General features: G+C 38.6%; 1 protein-coding gene across 50 annotated transcripts in view; it reads right to left on the bottom strand.

Annotated features, from left to right (window-relative positions):
* The window catches only part of PDE4DIP (phosphodiesterase 4D interacting protein), a 204,784-nt gene that overhangs the window by 49,366 nt on the left and 132,615 nt on the right, over positions 1-22,803 (bottom strand). For all 50 annotated transcript variants that reach the window (XM_060413545.1, XM_027973777.2, XM_060413529.1 and 47 more), the window contains 15 exons: positions 22,230-22,349; positions 21,895-21,987; positions 21,547-21,759; positions 20,522-20,680; positions 19,557-19,670; positions 19,230-19,367; positions 18,348-18,527; positions 17,025-17,219; positions 13,930-14,097; positions 13,678-13,759; positions 11,414-11,505; positions 9,657-9,773; positions 9,200-9,337; positions 8,237-8,349; positions 6,731-6,858 (listed from right to left, as the gene is read on the bottom strand). In XM_060413545.1, coding sequence (XP_060269528.1) covers positions 6,731-6,858; positions 8,237-8,349; positions 9,200-9,337; positions 9,657-9,773; positions 11,414-11,505; positions 13,678-13,759; positions 13,930-14,097; positions 17,025-17,219; positions 18,348-18,527; positions 19,230-19,367; positions 19,557-19,670; positions 20,522-20,680; positions 21,547-21,759; positions 21,895-21,987; positions 22,230-22,349 — 2,050 coding nt within the window. The remainder of the gene's footprint in view (positions 1-6,730; positions 6,859-8,236; positions 8,350-9,199; positions 9,338-9,656; positions 9,774-11,413; positions 11,506-13,677; positions 13,760-13,929; positions 14,098-17,024; positions 17,220-18,347; positions 18,528-19,229; positions 19,368-19,556; positions 19,671-20,521; positions 20,681-21,546; positions 21,760-21,894; positions 21,988-22,229; positions 22,350-22,803) is intronic.

Genomic DNA, 22,803 nt, shown 5'->3' with positions numbered 1-22,803 from the left:
TTTGATCCCCGGATCAGGAAGATCTGGAGAAGGAAATGGCAACCCACTCCACTCCCAGGTATTCTTGCCTGGGAAATCCCATGGACAGAGGAGTCTGGTGGGCTACAGTCCATGGGGTCACCAGAGTCAGACAGAAGTGAGCGACTAAACAACAACAGTGTTTTCAGGGAGTGATCTTAAGTCTGCCTCTTCACTGCTCACGATGTAGGTTTGAAGTAACACTCTTAAGGTCTCCCTACTTTGCAGGACAGTTGAAAAAAACACAGATCAGTAGATTAAGATGAACTCTTGAATAGGTGTTTTAACAAATAGGATTAATCATCATTAAATGATAACTCCTTAAAACTCCACCATGCACAAATAAGCCTTGAGGGAAAGTCATGAAGTGTTATTTTAATCCTTCAGTAATGAGCCCCAACTGGGCTGCAACAAGACCACTTTCTCCAAATTCGACTCTATGGTCATTCTTGTTTTCTTTTTAAGCCATTTATATGCAACCAACAGAAAAGGAGTAAAATTTTCCCATAAAGTTACTCAGAACACAGGAATCATAGCTGACTAATTTTGAAATGTGATTTAAAGAGGTCAACTTTATAGCATGGACAAGTTTGCAGTAACAAGTGCCTGGCTGTTTCCCCCTCAGTGCCAGGCTCTTTATGTCTGCTGGGCCCACCTCCCTCTCACTCTTAGGCACTCTACCATGAAATTATAAGAACTTTCACCTGTTCACCTCATGAACCAACTATTGATGACTTAAATATTATGATCCTACATGAGAGGATCAAAGAAAAAAGGTCTCTTATCAAACTGCAATTTTACCTGCATCCATTCCCTTCTAGAACCATAAGAAAACTAAGATTTCATAGAGTCTACCATAAGCTTCTCCTGAGAAATAAAATTCTTTAACTAGACATTCTAATATTGGAACCAAAGTAGCTAGGGGGGGAAGAAAAAAAAAAACTTGTCTGCAGTCAAGTTCCTTTACGGTGTATCTTTGTCTTTAAATCACAGTATCTCTTAGGTACCCTTCCAGCTTACAAGCTTGTAATTCAGAAAGCAACTGTTTTCAGTGACTTAAAATTCTGTAGTGTCAAGGAATTCTTCCTTCTATGATCTCTTTGTTCCTCAAAGAACACAAGAAACAGGTCTTTCCAGAACGTACACAGGGACAGCACCACCCACCGTAACAACTGTTCAGCTGTGTCCGGCTCTGTGAGACCCCATGAGCTGTAGCATGCCAGGCTTCCCTGTCTTTCACTATCTCCCAGATAGCTCATGACAACAGGCTCCTCAAATTTTCATCCCACTTTCCACTACTCTCCTTCGGCAAGCAGAGCAGGAAGGGTTTTTTTTTAAGGTAAAGTAATCCATTTCACAGTTCTAGGGGAAGTTTAGTGCTTCTCATTTCCTTGAGAGTAAAAAAACTCAGGTTTCTTCTGCTTCCTTCCTTTAGTTAAATAAATACAAAGGCATTCACTCATTTCAGAGCCTTATTTAACTTGGAGTTTTAGTACAATCATCAATAGACTGGTTCTCCTATAAGGGGAAAAAAAAGATGAAGAGCTTTCTCTACTTTTCTCATTAATCTTTTAAGAATGAAACCAAATAATTACTGTTTGGCCGTTGATACTTTTATTGGATAAGTAACAATTTTGTGTTTCAACTAAAATAGCTGAAATTCTAACACTTATATATAAAAAAGTACATGCTCCATGCTAGCACAAATGTTAACACAGTTTAACACAACATAGTGCCATGAAGAAATGAAAACTTACAGCTTTTTTCAGTGGGTAAATAGGCCTAAAAGGGTCTAGTGCCAAGTTAATGGATGTAACATGTTACTTCATTCTTCATCTAAATTGTTATGAATCACTTTTTCTCAACAGCCCTAAGATCAAAACTTTAAGTGGTAAAAAGTAAGCCTGATTTTATTATCAAATTGATCATACTTGGTGGAAACAGACAAATTCATGGTTTCTAAAACACACTTGTATATACACATGCCTCTAAAATTTACAGACTGAGAGGGGTATTTCAAAGCGATTATTTTGAAATTGCAAAAGGAAGCACTATCTATTCATGTCATACACTAAACACAAACCTACATGCATTTGCCAGACAATCATGAGTTCTCAAAAGGAACAAGGAAGTCGATTTGGTTCATGTACTTAACCACCATACTCTTCATTATTATTTCAGATCAAACATTTTCTGATGTTGCTAAACTTTTTATTTTATCCTTCCAGCTTTAGCAAGAAGAAAACAGTATGATAAAGATTTTTATTTCTGGAATTTTACTTTAAATAACAAAAAGGTAAAGTAATGCAAAAAGAATTAGTATGTCACTTTAGAAGTTTAATTACTCTTATTTGAAATCTGATAAAATTAGTATTGTTAGTGCTACAGTTTTATGTCTCTCTTCCACTTCCCATCCTTTGTTGGAAGCAAATTACAAACACTGATATTTTATTTGGGAAATTTATCCTGGCTCAGTGATGATATGGGAAGAAGTTGAGGACTTACCTTCTGTCAATACTCACACTACTTACAATCTTTATGATTGTCTTTTCATTGTAATAAAAATGACTTAGCAAAGTTAATTACTCCAAATGCCTAGTGACGAGGTGGCTTAAAACCATATTCCAAAATGCTTTAATACACAGAAACTATCACCCCACAGAAATTATTCTGCTTTCCTGGCCTGTGGGCTCATTCCTTCTGTTTTTCTTATTGGGCTGCCTTATATGAGCTCCATATTCCCAGCTATTTTTTCTGCAGTACAAATGATTCTGCAGTACAAAAGGCAGAAGAATAAAAGCTCTCTGAGCTTCACCTCAAAGGGAAATGAGAGAAAATTTTCTAAATGTTTGTGTCTCACAGGATATTAGTATCTGAAAAACAAAGCTAATTTCATTTATCACACCTCTAGTACCATTTCTACAAGGCAGGATGGAAAATGGACTTTAAAAGTGTGTGAGTCACTATATCCCTTCCCTGCTCTCTAGGAAGTTTGTCACATATCCCTGCACATTGGCTGCAAACCTGCAGAATTACTAGTGAGACCCTAGCTGAAGAAGCAACTTGAGTTTTTCAGGGATGTGAAGATTCTGTGACTTCAAAAAAAAGAAAGAAAGAAAATGACCAATAAGTCAGAAAACAATAACTTGATCACATCAACAGGAACCAGAGTTTTCTAATACTAGCTCAAAGAAAGCAAAGGTATTAAATAACTGTTTCCTCTAGGGCTTATACTCCAAAGGGAAGTGATTTTAGGTAGGTCACTTATTCCTCAATGACAGGAGCAATTTGGGGTGTAATCTGATCTGTTTCCCCTTGTCCTAATCAGAGGATTCTAGATCTAACTGAAGCAGAGAGCGGAAGAAGATGACTGAAGCAGAGAGAACTGAAACCAATTTTCTTGAACTGTTTTGAAGCTACGAACCAAACTTCTCAACCAGACACTGGATTAGAAGTGTAAGCAAGCATAAAAGTGATAGGCCTTTTATAGAAATCTGCCACTGGGGTCATTTAGGTATAAACGGTGCAAGTAGAAGAAACTAAACAGCCTCCTCAGGAAACTCATGGCTTGGATCTACTGTCCTATTCGGGTCAAGGTTTCCTTGATCTTTCACAGATCTCTGACTGCACGTAACGACAAAGACAAATCTTTTAAAAATACAAATGAGGAAGCAGAAGAAATGAAGATACTGCTGCTGTCCACAAATGAATGAAGAGAAGCGGGTGTGGGAGGGGGCGGGAGGGGTTAAGGATAAGAGTTAAAGGCTGAAAATATTAAAACAGTTCCATCAGGCCTTTTCAAAAAAGTTACTGTAACTTGACTAAATAGTTAAAAAGAGAACACCAGAAAACGCTGATTTATACTAGGTATTATCAATGATCAGACTTCAATGATACAGTTTAATCCTGTAATAGAAAAGAGTTTAAAGGAAATATCTATCAAAAGGACTTCCATTTCACTCATTATATAAATCTGGGAGGTCCTTTTCAATTCTTTAGTTTCTATAGACTTCAATTACCCTGACCTCTTACAACCATTACAACCAGAAAGGAAATATGTAAAAGGCCAAATCTATCAATACAGATTTTTCTGAATTTAAGTTCTATGTTTTTCTTTCACCTTTTTTTCCCCTTCAAACACAAGGTTCTATAAGCACACAAGGCTTTATCTAAAGTTACTGTAATATTGAAAAACGCCTGGCAAAGGTAGAACAATTCAGTAAAAGAAAAGGTCTGCACTCCTAAGGAGGGAGTGGAATCTTAGTATAGAATGCTAAATACAAGTATATGGATGAAGGGGCCAAAGCATCAACTATCTGCGGGATACAGAGCAAAATTCATTAGAACCATATTCTCTAATAAGATGCCAAATTATCACACAAAATTGTTAGACTGGCAAACTCTCTCCAGTTAGCACTGTTCACAAGCCTTATTCCAACTATATAGACAAGAACGAACCAGATTTTAGTCACATCTATGGTATCAAGATCAAACTTCTAATTTCCGTGCCACTAAATCCCTTAACTTTCTAAAATGTTTCCTAAGGACCAATATCAAAAGTAAGTAACTACAGAACAAGTTACTCCATCTTTTCAGGATCCAAATCAGGACTAGAGTTCACTTACTTTCTCCCCCTAATCTATGTATTTTGTTAATGTTTTGGTAGGAAGTTGGGTTTCTCATTATTCCTTCCACTACCTTAACATTTCTAACATTTAGCAACTGGTCAAGATAACAAGGGAAATGCCTACTTTTGTAGGATGACAGACATGGAAGTAGCAGCTTACCTAAGTTACTGTAATCTCTATGAGCCATTAGAAGCCAAATATCAGGCATGGTTGAATCTTAACAGGAAACTTAGTACCACTGGGCTATTAGTAAAAATAAGAAAAGACATTTCCTACATGCCTTGTAATCACATGACAGGCTAGTCTCTGGTGGGTTGATATTTCTACAGCTTGATTATCTGTTTCTTTACTTCTAGAATGTTACAAAAAGCTTTGTGCAGGAAAGGGTCACTAAAAATTGGAAGACTAAGAAAAAAATGGATGATTCAGCTTATACTTCCTAACTCCTTTATTAAATGATGCCTTTTCCCCTCAAAGCAAGCCCATTAAAGCTGGGAAGCATTTCCATTTAAGAGGAAGCTTATGGCTACCAATCTTTTGCAAATTACTTAATCAGAGAATTCCAGGGTGTTCCTCCAGGAAAATATTTTCTTCCCTGTCCACGTCAGAGTGATGCTCTGTTACAGGTGTTGCTGAGGTTACAGAAACTTGGACAGAATTTTGAATGTAAACAAGCCATGTCAGCACATGAATGTGAAAGAAGTAAAATGTCATGTAAAAAAATGGGAGAGAAAAAAGAAAAACCATTGTGCTCCGCCTAGTTTAGAAAGGATACTCAGTTACATTTACGGTGCTAAAGAGCCCCAATCCCTAGTTCCAAATTCCATGTTTAAAATCTGAAACCTCAGCTTCTAAACTGGGAAAATTACATCCAGCAGAAATAACAAATCTCACGAGCTTGCAAAGCTCCAAAGTAACCTTGGTTACTGTTTTTTTTTTTATTGATATTTAAGATATCAATTACATTGATATTTAAGATACCAGAAGTACAATCTAAAGGGCCCCCTTTCTTACTTCCATCATGTTGTGATAACAAAACACTGAGACATGACCAAAGCCTAGAAAGATGTGTGACATTTCTTTCTAAACTATGCAAACACATCAAAGCTGGAAGCCTATTAGTTGCTTTAACATGGAGAAATGCAAAAGCACGAAAAAGTGAAAAATATAGTACTCCAACTAGTGCCACTACCAAAAGAAAAAAATACAAGTAGTAGGCTATTCTGACCATAATGAGTTATTTGGTGAAATACTGAACTTGAAAGGGGACATTACATTTGAAATCGGCATTTTATGTGGAGAATTCTCACCCTGACAGACCTGGGAGCTTTCTTAAAGTTATGTTCTGACTAAATATTATACGCTTGGTTTAAAGAAAAAAAAATTAATGTAATTTAATCTGCATCTAATCTCTTTTCACTGTCATTCAATAATCAACTCTGAAACAATATTAGAGGTAAAGGTTTACTATAAATGTTTTAACAGTCTTTGCCTCTGCTCTTTAACTTGGCCTTCCCAATACTTTCAGTCTACTGCTGCAAGTCTTAGCTTTGATTACCTTCTAAGGATTATACCATTTCTGCAGAGTCATTCTACAGACTCTCATTCTCTCTCGCATCTTGAACCTTTGATTAAAAAATTGCTCTCACTCAAAGAGCAGTTGATTGAATGGCAAAAAAAAATACACACACATGCATTTATGACATGATATGGAATATATGAAATGGATTGTGAAAGTGGGGGAGGAATAAACTTTATTGGCCCAGAGAAGGGATGAGGGAAAAGAAGGAGGGGCGGGGTGAGGAAACTAAAATGGAATGATTTATAGTGTGCAAATATACCTTGTAACCTCCACCATTCAACTTAGAGACAGTTACGAACAGTGAAATACAGGTAGACTAAAATGAGTTTCACTTTGCAGGTGAGGCTACTTGTACCAGTTCTATCATTAGTAAGTCACCGTTTAGTTCAAACAGGGCTCTCTGGTTAGTGCACACAAGGGTCTCCATCCTGGGCTGCAGTCTGACCCGCCAGTGCTCAGAAGCCATGCTCGTGATGAACTCGCACACTTTCCAGTTCCCCACCTCCAATGGCGGCCAGGGTCTCCAGCCTGCTTAAGCGCTCCAGGCTTCTTCCGAGAACTTCTTCTAGCCGATTGCGTATCACCTGGGCCCCTTCTAGTTCCACCTGCAGAGTTCGGTCTCTCTCAGAGCTGATTAAACATGCCACACACAGAAGGAAAATGAATTAGCCATCAATGTAATGAGTCCATTCTTGTCGTTTAGTCGTGTCCGAGTCTTTTGTGACCGCATAGACTACAGCCCCCCAGGCTCTTCTGTCCATGGGATTTTCCAGGCAAGAATACTGGAGGGGGTTGCCATTTCCTCCTCCAGGGGATCTTCCCGACCCAGGGATCGAACCTGTGTCCCCTGCATTGTAGGCAGATTCTTTGCCACTGAGCTACCAGGGAAGCCCATAAGAAGTCCATAGATGCTTCCAAAGAGCCAACAGTGCCAGTCTGAGCCATGAGACTCTAGGAGACACATGTTACTGTGTCTCTAGAATACAATTAATGAATGTGGTCTTTGTTGTGGCACCTGTGTTCATTGCTGGTAGACTAGCAAGGTCTGCTTTCTGTAAAGTTTGTCCCTTTATCCAAGATTCTGGGCCAACCCGACATAAAATTATAGTTCCTAATATTTAGCTAACACCACTACAAGGTTACTAGGAGAAATTTCGTTTTCTAACTGAATGCGTTAGTTTCTGAAAAACCAAAACCCAGGGAAAACTAACTGTAAACTGAATTCATATTGAGCCAAGTAGGGTTGGTTGCTACTGAAGGTACATGTTTTGTCATTTGTTAACCAAACTTCACAGTACTCTGAGAAGGAATCCAGTTCACAGAGAGTCCGAGATTCCTTAACAAGTAACACAAGTGGTCCTATCATACCCTTCCTCTGCCTTCATTTTCTTGAAAGAGAAAGAAAACAAATTTAACTCAGCAATACATTAGAGAAAGCTGAATAGTAACAAAAATAAAAATTAGGAAAGAAAGAAAGGGGCTAGGAGGGAAGGCAAAACAAGAAAAAAAAAATAAAGAGAACAGAAAATGTACCAGAAAGATAATAATATATATGACCAAAAATTAAGAGGTACAGGAAAACATATTCATCATGATGGCTATTAGTAATCCTGCAGTAATAGTAGCCATAACAACAAATACATTTTCCTCAGTGACATTCAGTGAATATCAGGGCCCGTTATACTCTTTCTCTTATTATTATAATATAATGAAGCAGCCTTTAATAGGACAAGGAGCAGACAAACGAAAGAAATATACAAGTTCTTACTACATGCAAGGAACGAATTGAGACACCTGAAATGTATTCTCATTTGATCTTTGCAACAACTACACGAAACAGGCAGTATTCCTGACTTAATTCAGACATTGAGGCTCAGAGGAATCCACAAAACGAATGACAAATTGGACCCCAGTAATGGCCCACTTTCTTTTTCTTCCCACTTTGTAAGCTGTAGGTATCTTCATGTAATGAGGAATAAAAGGAAAAACAATGCAGTCACTCTCTCACCTCTCTGGATGGGCATGGAACTTCACCAGACTGCTGTAGAGCTGTCTCTCTGCCTGTAAGGCCTCATTGAGCCGACTCCGCTCATCTACCAGTCCTTCGAGCATCAGCAGCAACTGAGGGTAAAAAAGAAGTGAAGCAACACGCAAACAGAAACACGAAGCCACAGTTAATTCTGAGAAAGAGATCAAAAGAACGAATCAGCATGGACTATGACTCAAGCAGCTCACTATCTCATTACTGACTCATCCTTTCTATATAGTACGCTACAGTTTTCAAGTCAATGTCATATTTGTCATAAAGTTTTTTATCTCTAAAACTCTATAAGGCAGATTTCAACTATGGGAGGAAGAAGAAGAAAGAAGAAAACAAAGCCAGAATCAGGAGACGGGCTAAGAGGGAGGATTGGGAGACAAAGCAAGGACAGGGCAAGAGGGACACAGACAGCAGGACTCACAAGCGCTCTTCGTCCACTGAGTAAATATTTACTGGGCCCCTTCTCTGTGCCAGGTTCTAAGGATAAACCTACTATCTAGTTGGGGAACAGACATCCATCAGTCACAGACAGGTGTCACTGTGAGCTACAGTAAAGTGCTCTAAAGAAGACAACCTGTGATAATGCATGACCGGCAATCTGTTTAAGGGAACTGGTAGAGTTAAAGCCAGTTTGAAGTGAGATGAGTAGTGTCTATAGACATGGTAACAGAGACACGGAGAAGTACAGGTAAACCGGTCTTTCGATTAATAACAAGTTTGGCATTCAAGAAAGGTCAGATCTGGGGCAGCAGTTACAATGGAACCACACGTGCTAGAAAACAGCACCTGTGGCTGCTACTGGCCACGGTGGGGAACTTGGGAGCACAGATTCTTGATGAAATTCTAGCAACAGCCACCATCGTAAGTAATCGACATCTTGTTCACTGTTTATTTTGCAGTAAAAATAAGGCCTGTACTCCAATAGCTTACTTGTTGTCTTCGGTTTCCGGACGTTTCCTGTCCTTGTGATTCTACTGAAGCAACTTTTTCCCGAAGAAGCAAGACTTCCTGGGTCAGCCGTTCCATAGCCGGGATGTCTTCAGGATCAACCAGCTGCATCTGCAGGTCCTAAAAGTCAAAAAACTAGTAATAAAAATAGTAATGAAAAAAAATGCTATTCAGCAGAGGAACAAATGCTCTTGAAATAATCTACTATGCATTAAGTGGGATATTAATAAGCCATGATAGCAACAATAACTTCTTCATGAAATCTGAGCCACTCTGGTATCAGTCAGAGAGAATCTGGGAACACCAAGAGGCTCAAATGAGCCCTGGACCTAGAAGATGAGAGCCACCACAGGGACTCAATGAATTCAAGTGCTGTTTGAAGGGGAAGGTATTCTGAGCTGCAATCATTTCCAAGGGTCTTTCAAAAGCTTTGAACGACCTTTATGAGGTCTTCCTTAATCTGTATGGTCCTGGTCAGGGACTCCATGTCAGCAGCCTGAACCTGCAGCTCTTGCTCCTGCACAGCCACCATGGACTGGAGCGCGGAGAGTTCCATCTGTGGAGAAGGAAACCCTGAAGTCAGTGGGCAGAGGAAACAGTGGGTGTCATGGTTACATTTTGACACTGAAGCAGATGCTTTTCCATATCTATTATCAACCAATAGTGCAAATGAAAACTAGAACATGAAGAGTGAGCTACTGGATCAGATCCATAAACCACACCGTGTGATATCAAAGGACGTTTCCTAGGAAGCTGTAATGTAGTTTTAATGATGTCCTCTACTTTTTTAGCACTACAAAACATAGCAGATTGGTTTGTTTTTTTAATTTTTTTTTTGGCTGTACTGCATGGCATGTGGGATCTCAGGGAAGTGCAGTAACATTAGTCTTAACTGAGTATGTGAGAGAAACAGGAACAACATAATGGCTAAGGTAGAACAGAAATTTTGGAAAAGGAGGGAAACTAGGGGATTTTTTTAAACTCGTATTTTTAAAATGCCACACAATTTCACATCCTCAAAACTTGAGTCATATAACATGATTCTGTTTGTAAGGAGAGATATGGTAATGAAAAGAAATACAATAAGATAATTTCACCACAAATATGAACACAGGTTTTATATTATAGATCTAACTATGGGAAAGAGGTGGAACAAAAACTGAGGAGCTATACAGACTGGCCAACTAAACTTAGTTTAGGGACCCATGACACTGTCTGATCTTCTACAGTAGAGGCCAAGGTGACATAAAGGTTTTTAGTTTTAGCCTGTAACCCTATACAGTGGCCCTAAAGCTTCCTCTCTCTTCATCCAAGTTGGACAAACAATTAGTTGTATAGGGAGGCAGAAGGGGAAGGGATTCTGTAAGGCTAAGAGGCCTCTTCTAAGAAAATGATGAAAACTGTCGCTAGAAATAGAGCATATGGATGGGAAAAATTATCTGCTCCAGGAAAGGACTTCTGAGGAAGCATGCTGAGTCACAGAAGACCTGAGCTTAAATCGTAGCTTTAGTATTTTATAGTCACATAACAATTCCTCTCCTTCATCTTTTAAAACAGTGTTTCAGCTTCTTCTTCTATAAAATAGGGCCAACATTAACCTACTTTGCAGAGTTGTAAGTATTAGTGCGAATTTAAATGCCCAGTGCAGTGCATAACATACAGCAAGTTCTCAATAAACATTATGGATCTTTCTTGAATGTCTCTTGTTCTATGTTTCTAAAACTAATTTCATGGATCTGTCATAATTATAAGCAACAATTATATAGCACTTCATTTTTTTCACAAGTCCTCTATAATTATTTTATTCCAGTTAGACATGGGTAAAGAAAACTGTGTTCTTTCAGCACTTAAAAAGTTTTAATAAGCCTCATTTATTAAAAACAAGAGCATCTTGGTGAGATAATGTAATATAAAGCAATTTCTACTTTTCTCTAGACAGAAAAAAGGCTCAACTTGGATTTGGACCCAGATATTATACTTGGAGAATTTTACTCTTTCCTTTTTTTAAAAAGTTTTTTTTTTTAATTTATTTACCTTTAATTGGAGGATGATTGCTTTACAGTGTTGTGTTGGTTTCTATAATACATCAACATGAATCAGCCATAGGTACACATATGTTCTCTCCCTCTTGAATACTTAAAACTCTTTTGAGAAAAAAATAGGAACTTAGAAATTAGACTTAACTAGAAAACTCACCCGACTTTCTCTCTCTTTTTTAGCCATGAGCTCAAGCTCCTCTTTGGCATTACTCAGTTCTTTTTCCAGCCCCGCAACTGTATCCAAGTCTCCTAAAGATGAATAGATAGTGCTGCTTACAACCAGTATCAACATAATACGATCTGTGCTGCCTTATTTCTGAGAAATTTATTCTAAGATACAATCCAATAACAACAAAACATATATACACAGGATGTTCTTTGCAGCATTATTTGTAATAACAAAACACTGCAATCCATTTATAAGCCTATAAAAAGAAAATTGAATATGTACAGTATATCCACACAATGAAGTTCTATATATAGCTTTAAAAAAGAATGAGGAATATCTTTATGAACTGACATGGAGTGATTTCTAAGATATTAAGTACAACAAGCTGTTTAGAAAAGAATAAAGAATACATCTACGGAGTATGTTTTATGTTAGGAAAAGGGGACACAGGCATGTTACATATACACATAGGATTAATCTGCTTACTTCTGTAAAAAGAAACACAGGAAGGATACCTCAGAAATGAAACCAGTTGCCTTCAGAGGATGAGTGAGAACAGGAGAGAAAGGACAGAGAAGTAGATGGGACTTCTGAATACACTTTTCTATATTTTTGAGCTTTGAACCATTTTAATGTTTTATTATTGATGGGTAAAGTTAGTTCAACAATAATGAGGAAGAAAAAGCCAAAACTGAATACTAACAAAACGAATGAAACTAAACAGCCAGTGTCAGAGAACAGACTTGGGGCTGCCAAGCGGGGATGGTGGAGGGCTGGATTGGGAATGGGGGGCAGGCAGATGCAAACTATTATATACAGAATGGATAAACAACAAGGTCCTACTGTATGGCAAAGGGAGCTGTATTCAATAACCTGTAGTAAACCATAATGCAAAAGAATCGGAGAAAGACGTATACAATAGAATCACTTTGCTGTACACTGGGGACAAACACAACATTATAAATCAACTACACTTTAATTGAAAAAACTGCTAATGCCAAAAAAAGACAAAAGAGGCTAGAAAATGGTTCTAGATTAAAGGAGACTGAAGAACCATGACAGTAGGGAGGGAAGAAAACAACCAGCTATCAAAGAGTATTACAGGGACAACGGAAACTCTGAAAATAGACTGCACAGTAGATGCTACACTGACTGAACATGGTAATTGCAGTTACCCAGGAGGTTGCTCTTGTTTAATGAAGTATGTAGGGATGAAGTGACATGATCTTTGTAATTTTTAAATGGTTCAGAAAAAAACATTACATCTGTGTGTACAAGCACATACATGCAAGAAATAATGCAAAAGTGGCAAAATTTTAACAGTTAGTGAATCTTAATAAAAATGTACATGGGTATTCACTGTACTATTTTTGCCACTTTCATATAGGTTTGAAATTTACAAAATAAATTGGGGAAAGATGCTTTTTAAAAAAGGTAAATAGGGAGTAAATTAAACAAATCCAGCATCTTTACTCTTTGACTAGAATAAAGTTTCCCACTAAAAAATGATTACTTGCACAGCTTACCTATGAATTCCACAATGCCCTATACTATAAAACAGACACAAAGTTTTTACATTCTGAAAATCATTTAAAAAACTGTTTAAGTTAATTCTTCAAGTCCACAACACTCTATCAGCACTATAGTCACCAAGTCACTAATCATGGTGAGCCCCTGTTTCTGTAACACTTCTCCAGATCCTAATATTTTGGTCTCTGAGACTAATCTAAGGCATTCATTTTGAGTTTTGCTTACACCTCACATATAATTCAGTTACTTTTATGGAGTTCAAGGCCTACAACCACCTCTTGGATGGGGCAGAGCTTGGCAAATGACTCAATGTACACTGCCTACTCTTCCTAATACTGTAACGTAGCTTATATCTAGGTACAGTAAGTAGCCTCAGCTTGCTTCAGAGATACTCAGGAGAAGGTATCAGCCCCATGGTCCTGCCAGGCAGGTTTGAAAACACTGCCTCCTGCATTCTTGAGTCCCTGCAAAGCTATCTGAAAAGGAAAATTAGGATGCAGCTTCTTTGGGCCAAATCATATAGCCAGAACAATAGCTTTAATTCAATGTAAGGTAAAGTCAGTTCTCCCTAGAATAGACATCTCTTCAGTCTTTCAGTGGAATCCAAGCTTATTTTTTCCATTAAGGTAGGAAGAGAATTCGAGTCTTGGCCAAATCTGTTAACAGAGTGTTACAAGAAGGAAAGACAGAGATTCCTTACTGAAATCAAATTTGATACTTACCTAACGAGGACCTGGGTATGGTAGCATCCCCTTTGGCAGTCAATGAAGTGGTCTCATCTCTGGAGGGTATATGCACTGAACCCTAAAAATTGGAAGAGTCAGGGGATTTAGGAAGATACAGAAACCATGATCACAATGACAGGACTTAGAACATCCTCACACAACTTGGTATTAAAAGTATCATACTTATGCCTTAGATATAAAAAGAAAATGCAGCTGGCATAAACATCTATACAAGTCTATAGTTCTTACTTGACCAGTTTGCTCTTCAAGATGGGGACTGATGGAGGTAACTTCAGCTGGTCGGTTAGACAGGGGTGCTTGGGACATCATGAAATCTTTCCCTCCTAAATATTGGCGCAGGGCCTGTAATTCTGAATTTCTTTCCATTAGAGCTTGTACCATCTTTTCTGCAGCAGCCTAGTAAGGAAATCACACACAACATGAGAGAGAGACTCTAATAAAACAAAATTTGTGTTCTGATGTCATTTGTTAAAAGCATTTTTAAAAAAGTTAGTGGGGCTCTAAGAAATCATTTCCTTACTTTCATTTTACAGGAAAAAACAGTCAAGCAGTGGAAAGAAAGTCTCTCATACACAGAATACCAGAAAAACAGAATGCAACATGTCTATCATAGATAAACTAATCTGAAATTGGTTCTGCCAGAAATGCCAGGCTAGTAATGTATTGAACTGGGTAACTGATGTCTTTCTTCACTTGGGGATACATGTGCCTTTGGCATGGATGGTCTTTGCTCAAACATTTGTCATTTGCATGGTTTGCTCCCTTAAAGTGTCTAGGAAAGTGTCAGTCACTCAGTTGTGTCTGACTCTTTGTGACCCCATGAACTGTAGCCCATCAGGCTCCTCTGATTCATGGAATTCTCCAGGAAAGAATACTGGAATGGGTTGCCATTTCCTTTATCAAGGTCTTTGCCAAATTTCAACTTTTCAGACTGGCCTTTTCTGCATTTCCTACCTAAATGCAGCAAGCTCATCTCTACTCCCAATTTCTGCTGACCTGCCACATTCTTTTTTTACATTGCATTTACCAGTAATCAATATATCTATTATTGTCTCTCTCTCCCCCAACACCTGCAACTGGATGAAAGTTTTTTAAGAGCAAGCACTGTGATGTTTTATTCAGTGCTGAATCCCAAGCTCCCACAACAGGGTCTGGCCCATAGAAGGCACTCAATACATAGGCACTCAAGACCTAGATATTGAACAAATCACACAGAAACATTTTTATCAGACCACATGACCAGGAGAATTTGGACCTCAAAATCACACCAGTTTATTTCATTTCAAATCCCATAGTTTACTAAGACACATGATGGCACAATAAGGAAAAAATTGATAAAGAACCTGCCCACCAACGCAGGAGACATAAGAGACATGGGTTCGATCTCTGGGTTGGGAAGATGCCCTGGAGGAGGGCATGGCAACCCACTCTGGTGTTCCAGCCTGGAGAATCCATATGGACAGAGGAGCCTGGTGGCCTATAGTCAACAGGGTCACAAAGAGTCAGACACAACTGAAGCAACTTAGCATGCACACCACATAGAAAGTCTGCATTTAATCAGAAAATCCAGAAATAATAAACTAAGACTAAAATTACTAAGAATGTAAGATGACGGATATGTCAGATATAGCATCAACTATCTCTGGTGAGAATTACTACTATTTTAAATAAGAAGTGGAGCCCTCGTCATAACTTCTAAGAGAAATAACAGAATAACCTTCTAGTTTTAGCATGAAAAATTCAGACTCTTTAGGGGTTTGGACATAACCATCTTAGAGGTAACAGTACATTATTAATTTGCCCTAATAAAAATCTGTTAGATTATGGGAAGAAACAGAGTAAATAATATACAAGATATCTTGTGTCAGACATATGATCTAACTGGCTTGACTCTTTTTCTAGTAATGCTGCTTTTAGCACCACTCCTCCAAGTGTGGTTCACGGACCAGCAGCATCACCATCATCTGGAAGCTGGTAAAAAATGCAGATTTTTGAGGCTATGTTTTTCAAAAGCTATTTGAGGGACTGTTCTGCATGTAAAATTCAAGAAGCACATCTAGAAGAATACAATCACTACTCTTCCTTGAGCTGAAGATCTTTTGTAATTTCAGGCATCTCTTAGATTCCATTATTTTACTACCAACACATACACAACATATATGTGTATATTAAGTGTATATTAAGTGTAATAAGACAAAGTGTATATTAAGTGTAATAAGACAAAAGGGTGAAAAAGAAAACTCAAAGACTCATTAGTCTCCTGCTAAATTTTTAAATAATTTACAATAATTGTTAGGCCATTCTAAAAGCAGTTTCTGCAGCACAAAGCAGCATGTTTCTAACAAAATGTGTATTTACTTCAGTGGGCCTGAGAACTGGATGAGTGGAATATAACCATTCCATACTATAAGGAAGCATTAGAGACTATTACGGTCAAATAACATAGGCAAATGATAAGAATCTATTTCCCTCTGAAAACTGACTAGGGGGAATTCTGAGTGACTGGTCCCTGAAATGTAGCACAAGCCAACTATACCAGACTCTAGCCTTTAGGAGAAAGATATATGGAAATGAAGATAAATTAAGAATTTGCTTTTGAAATATCTGTGCATTGTTATTTTGAAATTACTATCTATATCCCATATTACTGTGAGATTATTTACTCTCATCACAGCTTTGAAAAAAATCTTTTCTTCCCTCTTAAGATAACTCAGATTTTACATGAATTAAGACAAAATGTACAAAGAATAAGCTTCCTCATATCTTGGGTAGAAACAAAATATCACTCAAGTCTTGATAATTTAGAATCGAAATCAAAACACTCCAGAATCCCATATTCCTTTCAGTCAAAATGATCAGAAAATTAAGGAAAGGAAAATGTTATCAATACATAATGAACTTAATGAGTGGGGATATGTATTATTTAGGCATCCTCCAAAAGCAAAGTGTTCTAGAAATAGTTCCTATGGGTGTCCCTGGTGGCTCAGCTGGTAAAAGAATCCACCTGCAATGCAGGAGACATGGTTTTGATCCCTGAGTTGGGAAGATCCCCTGAAAAAGGGAATGGCTACCCACTCCAGTATTCTGGCTGAAGAATTCCAAGGACTATATAGTCCATGAGGTCACAGAGTTGGATACGACTGAGTGACTTTCACTTGATGATTCATGTAAAACTATAGAGTCAATAGGCTGAAGGAAAAACAGTTAATAGAATGGACTTAAGACAACATAAATTTTACAAGTAACAAGGGTCTAATGCTTTCTGTAGTGTGGACTATAAATGTGCAGGGCGATTCTCTCCCAGCCTGTGCATTAGTCCTTACTCGGCTCTCCTGCTCTCTGGTGCTCATGGACTGAAGCAGGCCCTGAATCTCCATTTCATATTCCACCGCTTGCTTGTTCCGATCACTCAGAAGGTCCTGCAGCATCCGTTCTTTCCGCTGTAGACGCTGGCACAGCTCCTCAGCTATCTCACTCTGCCCTGGTCCAAGTTTGCAGAGCAATGTTGCGGTAAGATCCTAATACAGGAGAGAGACTGTAAGTTCTGGAGGAAAGAATTACCTCTAATACACATCAAAGGGCTTAAAAGAATCTATCACAGAAGAGACAGCAAGTATGATGTTTACTCATTTTTGTTGCCCCAGATCTAGCATAGGCCTTGCACATAAAAGACTGTCAATACACACTCAGGGAATGAACATTAATAATACAGAAAAAAAAAAACTTAGAATGGCAACTTACATGTTGTTTTCTAAAATAAGTCCTTTCCTTATATGCTCAGGGCATGTAATAATATTAGATGGGGATAAAAGGGTACTCAGTTCATTTATTTTCTCCCCAGTTTAACTTTATAGGGGAACACACAATGATAAACTGCAAAAAACAACAAGCATTGTTTTTATAAGCACGGTGATGTAGCTCCCAAGTCTATACTAGGAGGTAATACATGGTAGTTAAAACTGTGGAGCCACACCATCTGGATTGCACACTGGTTATACCACTTATTAGCTATGTCACTTTAGACAAGTTAATTCACTTCAGAAGTCTGTTCCCTTGACTCTAAAAGAGGAATAACAGTATGTACCTCATAGGTTTGTAAGGATTCAGTGAATTAATATCCATTAAGCTCTTAAAACGGGGCTTCCCTGGTGGCTCAGTGGTAAAGACTCTGCCTGCAATGCAGGAGATCAGGGTTTGATCCTCGGGTGGGAAAGATCCCCTGGAGGAGGGCATGGCAACCCACTCCAATATTCTTGCCTGCAGAATCCCATGGCCAGAGGAGCCTGGTGGGCTACAGTCCATAGGGTTGCAAAGAGTCAGACATGAGCGAAGCAACTAAGCAGTAGCAGTAAGCTCTTAAAATAGTGCCTGACACAGCATATGCACCATAACAAAGGTTACTTATCATACTGTGGGTATATTTTTTAGATCTCATTAATTCTCACATAACTTCTTTGAGAAAGATAATTGTCCCCTTGAGTTTAGAGGTGTAGGGAAAAAATTCCCATGAAAGCCAATGACCTGCCCAGGCACAGGATGGAATTAAACACTTGGGTCACCAGCCTCTCAGACCTTAAGAGTCCTAATCCAAGACTGAGATTATGTCATCACTAAACCGACTGCCCGTAAGTTAACTAAATACTTGCCTCTACTTCTTTGTTTCTGTCATGCAGAGATGTCTGTAGCTGCTGAATGATGCTTTCTTGCTCCTTCTGCCAACAGCTAAATTTGGTTTCCATTTCTTCTTTCAGCCACTGGAGGTTCTGACAGGTGGCAGACAACTGTTCCACTTCCAGGCCTTTGGACCTCAGGAGACTCTCCATACTCTACAGTCATAGAGACAGCAGTTGCTAAGTCAAAGAGCCACCCCACGCTCCTCAGCATGAACAGACCTGACCCACCTTGACATTATCTCCTATATTATCTTATCAATTTATGTTGCAAAAGGAAAAACTTTGTATCTAATCTAACAATGCCATATTAGTCTATTTTTTGTTATAAGAAACTCTTATCTAGTTTGTAGAGAGATAGATCATGTATGTTCTAAATAAAGTATTTTGGAGGAAGTGAAGAACTTTTTCAAGAAGTTCCAGATGGTTAGATATTAAAGATCTAAAAGAAATATACAAAATAGCCGAGAGTAAATATTAATAAGAGAAATAAGAACTCTTGACTGTGGTTATACACAGACATGTACATAATATTAATGAGAAAAATACAATATAATAGTTGCATCTGAGCAATGGTTCTATAAAAGCATAGAAACACTGACAAGGATTAGAAATAAATTAGAACTATGAATCCGTATTCACTGCCCTGTCCTACAAAGTTCATACTAGAAGTGCTAAAACTTCTCACTCCATAGTCTATGATAACAGAACTAATGACTGCTATTTTTGTTTGGTTTTGCATTTTTTAATATATAAAACGAATATCCTGATTTTCAGCAAACGATGGAAGGGGTGATGCTTCCGGCTTAGAATCCGAGTGGGAGAGGGATGCCAAGTCAGGACGGAGTCTGCTCTCACCTGCATGGTAGCTTCATTGGAGGAGAGGATACCGCGCAGCCTCTCTAAGTCGTGATCTCGCTCTCTCATGGCAAGATGAAGTTGACGCAGTTCTTTTTCCTTTTCTTCTAGGCTGGAGAACTTTTCATCTATAGCCCGCTGCAAGCAGTAAGCATCCCAAAGCTCCGTAAGAGCCACTATTCTGATTACGCTTATTCAATAAGATTCCAAATATAAAAGAATAGAAAACCAACTCCAAAAAGCAGCAAATTCAGTTAACACACATTTCTATAGTCCCCCTGGGGACAGAATAACCCAGAGCATCATGAGCAGAATTATGGAACATACCTCTAGGGCAACATCTCTATCTTGTATTCTTTGCCTAAGTTTCTCAAGCAACATTTCATTTGCTTCAAGGGTTTTGTCCGAGTTATTTCGGTACTGCAGGAGCTCCCGAAATTCCTAACAGGACCAAGAAATAATTTCCTTTATTCCTTTTACTTAGTACTAACTGAATTCCTACACTGTGTCAAGCAATCTGGTAGTGTTTCAGGATAAAAAACACAATGTGATCACTCTCAAGGGGAACACAGTTTAGCAGAGATAACAGACACACGAAGTGCTAACAATTCCGCATCAGATCTATGTGAGTATATGTAAACACATCTTCTGGGGGAACACAGGACACACTGTCTAACTCTGCCTGAAGGTGTCACTAAAGTTTGCATGAAGGAGGTTATGTTTGCTCTTAAAGCAAGCACTAGGAGTTTCCCAAGAGGCTGTGTAGGGTATTTCCGTCAGAGAAAAAAATGTAGGTATAATATATGTATGTGTATTATGAAAAAAATCATATGGTCAGTGAAGTATAAGGTATTCAATGTGACTAAATCTTAGAGTAGGTGGTAGAACTGACCACTCTCTTCCTCAGTCTTCCATTTTTTCCCCTATAACTTACATTTTATCACCTAAATAACTAGATATTCAGAGGTCTTCAGTGGGAGCAGAAGACATATCTTCTCTTCATCTTCCCCATTCCTGGCCTGGTATCTGACTCACAGAGATGCCTAATAACTATTGGCTGAACATTTACTGCTTGTCTTTCAGGTCTGTAGTTCTTATTTTCCTACACTTGCTGGTTATCATCTTGGTTCATGCACGGATTTACTTTCTATTTCTTTTGAATCCTCCTGGTCCCCACACCTCAGTTCTCCATGTAGCAGGTACTCAACACAAGTGGCCACTTTGAGATGATATGAACATAAACGCCTGTGTCCCGTGAACCCAGTTTCAGCTGAATCATTCTGTGGACTCACCTGAAGCAGCTGCTCTTTGTGACTCAGACTGTGGTGGAGGTGCTGAATGTGCTGCTCTTGGGTGCGAATCTCAGTATATTTTTCAGCCTCCAGGGTATGAAGCTGTTGGCTCTTACTCTGAAGTTCTCCTTGTAGCTGCTGTAGGGCTTTTCGCAATTCCTGAATTAAACAGATTCCCTTTCTCAAATAATCTAAAATTTTCACATGGTCATTAGATACGGAGGCCTTAAAACTTTCAAGGCATAGAGAACAAAAAAATAAAGTAGCAAAAGGTGCCATTCTTAAAATTACGAAAGAAATACTACACGGGTCAAATAGGATGAGGGAAACTATGGGAACTGTGGATGGGAGTATTAATACTATGATTCAATACTTACTTTTTGACTTAAAAGTGATCTATCTATATAAGCACTAAGTGGGATTTGATTCCAGTGTAAACGTGGATCCTTTATTTTACCAATAAGCTCAAGGATACACGATTATTACCCATCCTTTTAATTCTTAAAAAAGAACTGGGAGCATTTTTTCCAAGCTAACAAGAAACTATTTAAGAATTATATGTTTTAATTTTTTTAAAAAAGCACACATGGCCTGCCATTCCTCTCACTTGGTTGGTCTTCCTGCTTTTCTGTCTCACTGACTTTTACCCACCCTTGAAGAATAATCTTAGACAATGTTCCTTCGTGAAGCTTTCCCTGGCTCCCCCAGCTCTCCCTATATATTCCTATAGGATCCTTATGCCTCCTCTACAATATTTACCACACTATATACTCCCATAGGATGCCTATGTCTCTTCTACAGTATTTACCACACTGAAATACTGTCTCCATGACTGTCTCTCATACTATATTACAAGTAACTGAGGAGGAAAGCGCCTGTGATAGTCACTCTTGTATTTCCAGAACACAGCCCGTTGAACTGAATTACTTAGATTAAGTACATTCAACACAAGCTATCCTTATAAAAAGTTATTACCAGGGCAAAGTTCACCTTTACACACTGCCACACAATGATTAATCATTTACTTGGTTATGTTTCCAAGAAGCCTCTTTCTGCTGCTCTCTCTCCTGTGCTGCAGCCTCTACAAACCGCACACATCGTCTAGCATCAGCCAGCTGCCGTTCTTTTTGTCGTACTGCCCTCTGGAGCTTCTGTATTTCAAGCTGGCTGCAGAATAAAGCACTTTGAAGATCAAGCAGAGCCACCTGTTGCTGAGCTGGGGAAGTACCCTCTGAGTTCTGAAAAGAGAGTGAAACGCATCGTCACGAGAAGGGCCGGCACTGAGCAGCCAAGAAGACCAACGAGATCAAGACCGTGGCTGAGAGCGGCACATCCTCAAGTGACGCCTCCTGTCCTGGGTGACCCTCACATACATGAAGCTGTTTAAGCTGACTCTGGTGCAGCATTTCTCGAAGCTTAGCCATTGTGTCGTTTTGACCTTCAATCACCTGGTACAACTCCTCGGTCTGCAAACGAGAGAGGGGGTACCAAACATGTTAGCAAACTAAGTATAAACTCCATTATCTTATTATCTCACCTATACAGATTTTCGTAGCAGGACTATTCCAAACTACCAATCTAGATGACACTACAATTTCTCTATGATCTGTTAGGCTGAAAATATCCATTTCTACAGATTACAGGATACTTGTCTACTTTGACAGGAAAAACCATTTCCTCATAGGTCCACGATTGCCAAACATTTTACCTCACTTTCCCTGCTTTTCAGAGTTTCCTTGAGGTTTTGAATTGTATCATCTTGCTTCTGAGATGACTCCTGAGCAGACTTCAGTTCACAGCTCATTTCATTCAGTTTTTCTTGAAGAATCTGAATTCAGTAAAGAAAAACAGTTTGGTAGGTCAATGATTTCTTTTACTCTCAAATGCAACCATGAAATCTGTCCTCAAATCTAGGTTTAAAGGATTTCTTAGGGGATGCTATTGCTATTGCTATTGCTATGCTACATTGCTATTTTCCCCCATACAGTGTAACCATTAAAGTCTTAAGTCAATCAGCAATACAAAGTAACAGGAGATATGAAATATTTCCTTCAATACTCAATTGCTTCAACTCTCATGAGCTGTGCTTTCTGTATGACAGCAGCCGTGCTGGGGGTACTTGTCCATATGAGTCACTATGGAGCCTTTATACAAAGACCAAGGAGCTTTTGCTATCTACTACATGACAGGACACAACAAGGGTACAAGCAAGGAGTGCTGCATCCCAAATTGTGGGAATTTTCTTCTAAGCAGATGTTAAAACCCATGGGCTACATAAAGGC

The sequence above is a fragment of the Ovis aries genome, chromosome 1, assembly GCF_016772045.2.
Source record: "Ovis aries strain OAR_USU_Benz2616 breed Rambouillet chromosome 1, ARS-UI_Ramb_v3.0, whole genome shotgun sequence".
In the NCBI taxonomy this organism is placed as follows: domain Eukaryota; kingdom Metazoa; phylum Chordata; class Mammalia; order Artiodactyla; family Bovidae; genus Ovis; species Ovis aries.
This window is presented reverse-complemented; position numbering and strand designations above follow the sequence as displayed.